The sequence below is a fragment of the Salmo trutta genome, chromosome 13 (assembly GCF_901001165.1).
Source record: "Salmo trutta chromosome 13, fSalTru1.1, whole genome shotgun sequence".
Lineage (NCBI taxonomy): Eukaryota > Metazoa > Chordata > Actinopteri > Salmoniformes > Salmonidae > Salmo > Salmo trutta.
The window spans coordinates 18914150-18922975 of record NC_042969.1 but is presented as its reverse complement, the minus strand read 5'-3'; the positions used below and the strand labels follow the sequence as shown (position 1 = coordinate 18922975).

The 8826-nt window shown below is 39.0% G+C and overlaps 1 protein-coding gene across 2 annotated transcripts; it reads right to left on the bottom strand.

The window, feature by feature from the left end:
- Nucleotides 1-478: 478 nt before the first annotated feature.
- LOC115205386 (uncharacterized) lies at nucleotides 479-4065 on the bottom strand. 2 transcript variants are annotated; one of them, XM_029771329.1, is made up of 5 exons: nucleotides 3517-4065; nucleotides 2877-2946; nucleotides 2430-2762; nucleotides 2098-2208; nucleotides 479-853 (listed from the first exon to the last, which is right to left on the bottom strand). In XM_029771329.1, the coding sequence occupies exons 2-5, from the start codon at nucleotides 2881-2883 to the stop codon at nucleotides 651-653; spliced, it is 654 nt and encodes a 217-aa protein (XP_029627189.1). In that variant the 5' UTR covers nucleotides 2884-2946; nucleotides 3517-4065; the 3' UTR covers nucleotides 479-650. The 2 variants fall into 2 exon arrangements, with proteins under 2 accessions (XP_029627189.1, XP_029627188.1); XM_029771328.1 differs by lacking the exon at nucleotides 2877-2946 and having other exon boundaries at nucleotides 3517-4062.
- Nucleotides 4066-8826: the final 4761 nt, after the last annotated feature.

Here is an 8826-nt window from a genome sequence, read left to right as displayed (position 1 = left end):
TTACTAATGTTACCAATGTTACATCTGTTACTGTGGTTACTATTGTTACAACTGTTACCACTGTCACTACTGTTGCCACTGTTGCAACTGTTACTACTGTTACCACTGTTAAAACTGTTACCACTGTTACCACTGTTACTACTGTTTCTACTGAAACTACTGTTACCACTGTTACCACTGTTACCACTGTTACCACTGTTAAAACTGTTACCACTGTTACTACTGATACTACTGTTTCCACTCTTTCTACAGTTACTACTGTTAATACTGTTACCACTGTTACTACTGTTACTACTTGTACCACTGTTAAAACTGTTACCACTGTTACCACTGATACTACTGTTACTACTGTTACTACTTGTACCACTGTTACTGTTGTTACTACTGTGTAATAATATTTTGTAGATGGAAATGGTCAGTATGGGTGTATGTTGAGACTTTAAACACGTTCAATGAAATAACAGAAGGACTCACTACGGCAAGTGTATACAGTTTAGTTGTTTGATGTTTATATACATTTCATGAAAATATGTACAGAAATATGGAAAAGTTAGATAAAATTATTTAAAGTAAAAAAAGAAGCAACAGAGCTTCAATACTATGTCTAAACATCAACCATTCACATCCCGGCCTACATTGAAGAACCTCTCTCATTGGCCAAGCTGTATTCCAGCATACACAGTCTCCTCCCGCCCCTCAGGTCTGTCTCTCTCTGTGGTTGGTCTGGAACCCTTCAATACTACTACCTGTCCATACCCCACCTCCTCTGGAACCTCCCTGTGTTTCTCCATCTTCTTTAGAATATTGATGTCAGCATATTCCAGTTCTGGACTCTCATCAGCATCTGTGGGGACTGGGGAGATGTGACATGAGTGTTTGGAGGGGGGGTTGACTATTGCACAGATCATTTGTAGACAATTACACTTTGAGGGTCAAAAGCCTACTTAATGGCCCAGTGCAGTCCAAATCATGTTTTTTCTGTGTTTTATATCATATTTTACAACTGCTGATGAAAATAACACTGTAAAAGTGTGAAAACATTTGATCAATGTAATTTCCTGATAGTTGTTGGTTGAAAATACAATCTACACAGGACATTCGATTCAGCATGTTTGCATGGGCAGGAGTTTCGGCTTTCCATGGTGACCTCACCATGTGGTAAATTGGTTAATAGACCAATAACAAAAGAGCTCCAAACCTCTCTGTCAGGTTGTGCGCTACAGGTAGAGAATTCATGAGCAGGAGAGCACAGAGTTGATCAGGCGTACACTTTATTTGGCAGAAGCAACAACAGACGGACACAACTGCGTTAAAACCTCCAGCCAAATAGCAAAAGTGAAAAGCGAGACCACATTCACAATAATGCAAATGTTTAACAATAAACATACTTCGGGTTAAACACGGTACCTGGGGGAAAAACCAGCCTGGTGCGTCACACAAAGCACGTAACAAAACAATTCCATACAAAGACATGGGGGGGAACAGAGGGAATATATATGTAGTGTGATTAGGGAATGAAAACCAGGTGTGCGGGAAACAAGACAAAACAAATGGAACAATGAAAAGTGGAGCGGCGATGGCTAGAAGACCGGTGACGTCGACCGCCGAACGACGCCCAAACAAGGAGAGGAGCAGACTTCTGCGGAAGCCGTGACACTCTGCCAATAACAGCTAGTTTTCAGTTGTTTACTTCCCACTCAGACCAGTCCCAGACAGTCCTAGCAAAATTCTTGCTTTTGAAATAATGATTTGCTAAAACGCTATTTTTGCCCATTTGAATGGCAATCTATTAGAGTAAGGTACTTAATTCTTACCCAGAAATGATTTGATATTGATATAAAAACAGCTGCATTGGGGCATTAAGCACTAATGTTGATTCACATAGATTCACCTACTTCACATGCACTTGGCCTATCTGTAGATCTGGAAATATCCCTATTGAAATGTATCTATGCCGACACTATGTGAAGTAGAAAAGCCCACATAAAAAGTGAGCAATAACACTGAAACAACAGTCACATGAGCTGACTGAATGTGGTAACCATCGGTGTACTGTACATAGTAATCTTTGTTTGTTAGATCTGTCGCACCACTGACCTGGAGCCTGTGGAGGTGTCCTCCTCTTGTGAATACAGTAAGCTCCCACCACCACGGTTAGGACCAGGACCACAGCTACTAGTGACCCTATGACAGTCCCATAAGATCCTCCTGCATGATAAGGTGGAGAGAAATGGGGGAGAAGCATGAGGGTTAATGTATGTAAGCCATCAAAGGAGCATTTTACACCCCAAAAAACATTTGATCATATATATATCATTAGTCCATGTTTGACACAGTCCCTCACAAATGCATGTCAACATTCAAGAAGCCTTTAGCTTCTTTGGAAGATTCTTAATTGGCAAAGAGATATGAGCTTTTTAGCTCCTCACCTCCAATTATCAGTTGTACTCCTCCGGTGCTCAAACGTGTTCCATGTGAATCATAGATTTCTAAGAGATATTCACCAGAATCACTATTTTCTGTGTTAGATATCCTAAATGTCCCGTTGTTGATAAAGAACTCTGATCTAGCTTTAATGGAGTCATTGAATCTCACTGTGTTGTTTTTCATGCTGAATATCCTTATACTTGCACCAGTGGGGTCTTTTTTGAATATGAGTTCAGACCCTGTGGCATTATTCATCAGCTGAAGATAGACAGTTTCTCCCAGAGCTCCGTGACATGACATGTTCTGTCTAGCATCACAGCATTTCTCCTCCATGCCTGAGGAAAGGAGGGAAAAATGACATTTGTTGATAGTGATTACTGTTATTCTTCATCTGAAACTCTAAGAAAATTTCATTGTGTGACATTATGAATTGCCAAGCAGCATATCACCCTGCATCTCTCTGCTGGCTTGCCTCTAAAGCTAAGCAGGGTTGGTGCCTGGATGAGACACCAGATGCTGCTGGAAATGGTGTTAGAGTGTCAGTAGGATACACCTTGTCCTCTAGTCTAATTTTTTATATTCATATCCCAGTGCACCAGAGCATTGATTGGGGACATTGCCCTGTGTAGGGAGCTGTCTTTCGGAATGGGACACTAAATGAGTAACCTGACTCTTTGTGTTCACTAAAGATCCCATGGCCCTTACCATAAGAGTAGGGGTGCTAATCCCAGTGTCCTGGCTAAATTCCCAATCTGGCCACCTAATCATCCCCCCTACTCTCCCCTGTAACTATTCCCCAGGTCGTTGCTGTAAATGAGAATGTGTTCTCAGTCAACTTACATGGAAAAATAAGGGGTAAAAAATATCTAATTTGACAAGTAAATAATTTAAGATTGCTTGTGAAGTATTAAAGCTATCAAACATGATATGCTCTGCGATAGGCCTATTACATTGAATTGTGTCTGTATCTTTTCTCCTCATAATAACACAGGATTGAACTCTGCTGTAATTATTCAGTTACCCTTTATAACACTGCCTTATTGTTAGAACGTGCATGACCTCCATAGGCAACCAACTGTAGCGTCTTACCATTAGAGAGTCCAGTTAACATCACCAGGAGTCCAAACACCACAAGCATGTTGTCTTCACAATGGCCAACCACTGATATGTGTTGGCAACTATAGATTCACTATACAAATCTCAAATTTAGATTCCAAAACTGCCACACCGTGTGACTAGAATGTTTGAGAAAAACACGCGATAGATTTATTGTGTCACTTCAGGGATGAAAAAGGAAGTGTTTGAACACAGTCTTGATCTCACTTCTTCCTTTCAAAGACCAATGCATGAAAATGTTATATACGATAAGGCATTAAATAAGATACAACAAGAAGTAAGATACAGCACTCACACAAGTGAACAAGAGATCTTGAGAATAGATTTGCATGAGGGCTGAAAGAGGAAATGTGATACAGAAGAAATTGTCACACTACATTTGGTCTGTGACAACTTTGTATTTCTGTACCACAGACCGAGCCCTGTGGTAGGTCCATGTCAATCTACACTGTAAGTTATTTAGTCAATTCTATGCCCTTTATAAAGCTGTGTCTGTTAGTGTTTCTCTGACACTAACTCTGTCTCAAGTGCTAGTTTAACTGGTGCAAGAAAGGTTGAGAAACAATGTTACACCACACAGGTCATGTGTTCAATGTGAGCCTCCTAATGGTGGCCTCGTGTGGGGAAATGTTTTTCCATTGAAAATTAAGGTGAGAGTGTGTTTTAATAGACCTTTAGTTTGTGAACTGAATTAACAATGAAGGCCACAGAAAATGTTGTGGCAGGTCAGATATGTTCCCCTGGATGCTATTGTTAAAGATGGGATGATGCCTCTATATGCTAGCCTGGTTCCATTCTTTATATGCTCTGTAGCCACTTCTATCATTGTACTGCTATCATTGTGGGGCCAACGACCTTTCAGTTACTGGCCCAATGCTCTGACCTCAAGGCTACCTGGTGTCAGAGAAGACTAATTTGTTTTAATGCATACATATGATGTAATGTATAATAACTGATTCCAATCATGTAGATGATGTCATGAATTATAGACGACGCCAATAGAAAACACTGTACCATGTTTGATTGGGACTGTTTTGCAGTATCTAAAAACTATATTTAGTCCACAGTGTTTTTTTAAATCAGTATTTTGTTTTGCAAATTATCGTATCATTGTGGATTGACACTTTAATACATTTGTCTAACTCTAACTTTACATTAGATATTTGGAATGGCAGTGGACAAACACAGAGTGGAGTTTGCTACACAGCACAAAGATACTGGACCATCTGTATGCCACTACAGGGAAATACCATAATGACTATCATAAATACTGCGTCATATAAAGAGAATGTATACTGCCAGAAACATAATAGGACTGTCAGCTGCATTTGGGATCTGAACATGTATTAATTTGGGTGAAAAAGCAATTATTATTATAAAAAGCAATTCAAAATAAATTGCTTGTTTGTTTTCAACATATTTTCAATAAAGTAGCCTATTCTGGTTATGAAAAATTCACACAAAATATATATATAAAAACTAAAAACTAATATTTTGTGAATTTAGACAATATATAATTACAATTAGCTAAAGTGTTTCCCTTTCAGAAATCTTAATATTTTAGCAATATAAAACAGAGTATGTGTCACAATTATCTTCGTCTTCTGACGATAATGCGAAATCGTCGTCTGAAAAGGTAGACCAAAACGCAGCAGGCATGCGGTTGTTCATTTTGAACATTTATTCACTCCAAAACGAAAACAAAAACAACAAACAAGAAAACGAACGATTTACTGACAGTCTGCAAGGCACAAGGCTAACACAGAACAATCACCCACAAATAACAAACACAAACACACCCTAATATATGGGACTCTCAATCAAAGGCAGATAGACAACACCTGCCTTCAACTGAGAGTCCCAACCCCAATTAACCAAACATAGAAACAGACATACTAGACTAAACATAGAATACCTGAAAACCAAACAGTGCCCAAAAACCCCGGAATACTTAAACCAAATGCCCCTTCAACAAAACACACCACCCCGAACCACATAAAACGAATACCCTCTGCCACGTCCTGACCAAACTACAATACTAATTAACCCAGGACGTGACAGTATGCCTGTTGTAGTACACACTTTAACAACTATATAGAAAAGTGGTATTTATATCTTCAACTGCCAATATTACACAGCGGGTAAAGTGCTCATCTTCTTAATTTATTTAAAGAAAAAAAACACTTCAACAAAATGACGAAACAGTTCCGTAAGGCAACATAGGCAATACAGGAAAACAACCACCCACAAAACACAAGTGAAACAAACCCCAACTAAATATGGCCTCCAATTAGAGGCAACGACAACCAGCTGCCTCTAATTGGAGGTCCTACCAAAACCCCAAACATAGAAATTGAAAACTAGATTTAAACATAGAACCTAAACCATAAACACACAAAACAAACACCCCCTGACCAAACAACACCTTTTACTGGTCAGAGAGAGAGAGAGAGAGAGAGAGAGAGAGAGAGAGAGAGAGAGAGAGAGAGAGAGAGAGAGAGAGAGAGAGAGAGAGAGAGAGAGAGAGAGAGAGAGAGAGAGAGAGAGAGAGAGAGAGAGAGAGAGAGAGAGAGAGAGAGAGAGAGAGAGAGAGAGAGAGAGAGAGAGAGAGAGAGGAGAGAGAGAGAGAGAGAGAGAGAGAGAGAGAGAGAGAGAGAGAGAGAGAGAGAGAGAGAGAGAGAGAGAGAGAGAGAGTGTGTGTGTGTGTGTGTGTGTGTGTGTGTTTGGCCCCCATATCCAATTAAACAAATATTTCTAAGAGGTATTCAGGAGAATCATTCCTTGGTGTGTTAGTAATCATAAGGGTCCCATAGTTGATTAGGAAGGATGCTCTGGCTTTAATGGAATCCTAGATTATCACTACGGGGATTTTCATTTTGAGTATCTATGTAATTACACCAGTGGGGTATTTTCTTAATAACATGAGTTCAGATCCCATGGTATCAGTCATCATCTGGAGAGAGACAGTTCCTCCCAGAGCTTCATAACACTGAGATCCATACTCTCTACCAAGATCACAGTGGGGTTCCATGCCTGAGGATAGAGTGACAATGTTGTCACAATTCTGACACAACTGGTATAATTCTTTATAATCTAATTATCTGATTCTGTGGCTAATAATGAGTGAACATGCTAATAATATAAACATATAACATTATAATGCTCTAAATGTCTATAGAGAGAAATAAAGTAGAAACAAGAAATGGACATAAACATGATCTTCCCTGGTATGGCATTAGTATGAATCGCTTTTGTCATAAATATGTCTTCCATACACCAATAATATATCTGCTCTGATTGGGGGACACTAAACATTAAACAATGACTTAGCCTAGCTTTTTTTAATGCAATAAAAGAACAACTACATAGGAACCCAAACAAAGAATAAAATGGCCATGTGACACTCCTGCTAACATCACAAAAAGTCCAAACACAGCCTCATGTCTCTTCACAACGCAGCGCGCAATTTAGCAGATGAACCTACTGTACTTAAACAAAATCCTACATTTTTTATCAGTCCTCTATTTTCTACCAGTTTAATTTTGACCTAAACCTATTCATAGGTCATGACTCAGAGAAAAGAGGAAGAGCCTCATCAGAGTTTCACTTCTTAATTTAAACAGTCAGGCTGGCTACATGTCTCCTGTGTGATGATATCAGAGAAGAAGTAAAAAGTGTTAAGTGAGGCTACTTTTGTGTGTGAAGAAGATTTGTTGGCGCCTTAGAAAATAACACCTCATTGGTTGTGTCAGGGCAGTGGTCAGCTCTCACACACTGCTGTCCAACACTGACATGAAGACACTACCTTCTTCTTCACAATTAGTAGGCTCTTTCACTCCATTTTAGGTTGTGATCATTTAAAAAATAAATGAACAAGTAAGAGAGAGAGAGATAGAAAGACAGGAATTTGAGAGGAGGAGATGTGAGAGAAATAGGAAGTGAAAAAGAGAGGAACAGCAGTGTTTCCCTAAACGTGGTTTGTGACTCTCTGGTGTCTTTGACCGGCTGCAACTGATTCCTTTTGGGTTACAGCTGTTGGCTAGACACAATAACATGACTTTATAATGGACTGGGTTCATATAGCACTTTGTCGGGGCTCAAACCTTTTTCAATTGAGTTTCTTATTGGATGAAAAATATGATGTGCTTTAGAAAACAGCTTGAACCATTCCGCCATTGAGGAGAGTGAAAATTATAACGTTCTCAACTGAACCTCTTTCATAATTTCACTTATGGACTTTGTCACCGATATGATTTTACAAGTAAAATCATTAACAAACTTGTTTTGGAAGGAATGATTGTTTATCACTGATTTTAGTCAATAGATGGAGATAAAATTCTAATATCTGTAAGATACTGTATAAAGGATTTTGCTTACAATAAGACAGTCCCACTACCATTATTAGAAGACCATACACAGCATGCATGTTGATTAATCTGTCACAACAAGGGCCTATGTCTTAGTATTTCCTGCAACCATTGACTCACAATGGGGGTCCCCACTTTGAATGACAAAAATAATGGAATCAGAATATTAGTCAAACTATCACTAAAGCTGCTTTGTATTGTTTAGCTGTGTTCTGCTTTTATCTCATTGCCCGTCTGTAATGTGTCCATTTAGAAAGATACAATAGAGACAGGGTGTACCGAAAGATATTATATATAACATATTAAACCCGGGTTGTCTACACGTCTCAAGATCACTTAGGTCACCATTCTAGAAAGTAGGAGACCTCAGAACTGGTGACTTGAGATGTGGTCTATGATGTTGAGATGTGGTCTGTGATGTTGTGATGTTTGACTGACTACACCTCAACATTGGTTCTTCATGAATGGAAGTGCTACAGTCTGTGTGATAACATTTCTTTCAGTGGCCCATAGAAAAGTCAGAAAACCTTGCACATATTCACTTAGTTTACTGTGCTTTAAACAAACAGTGGTAGATCATGAGAAATGAGGTCCAGAATGTTTCAAACAGTAGTAGTTAATGAGAAATGAGGTCCAGAATGTTAAAAAGAGTAGTAGATAATCAGAAATCAGGTCAAACATGTTTCATTTGTAACGGCAGTCATAGAGAGAGGACCAAAGCGCTGCGTGTTGAGTGCTCATGATTAAATTTATTAACTCAAAAACACTGAAGCAAAATAACAAACAGAAACAATCAGCTTACAGTTCTGTCAGGTACAGAGACTAAAACAGAATGCAACTGCCCACAAACACAGGTGAAAAAAAAAACCCTACTTAAATATGATCTCCAATTAGAGGCAACGAGGACCAGCTGCCT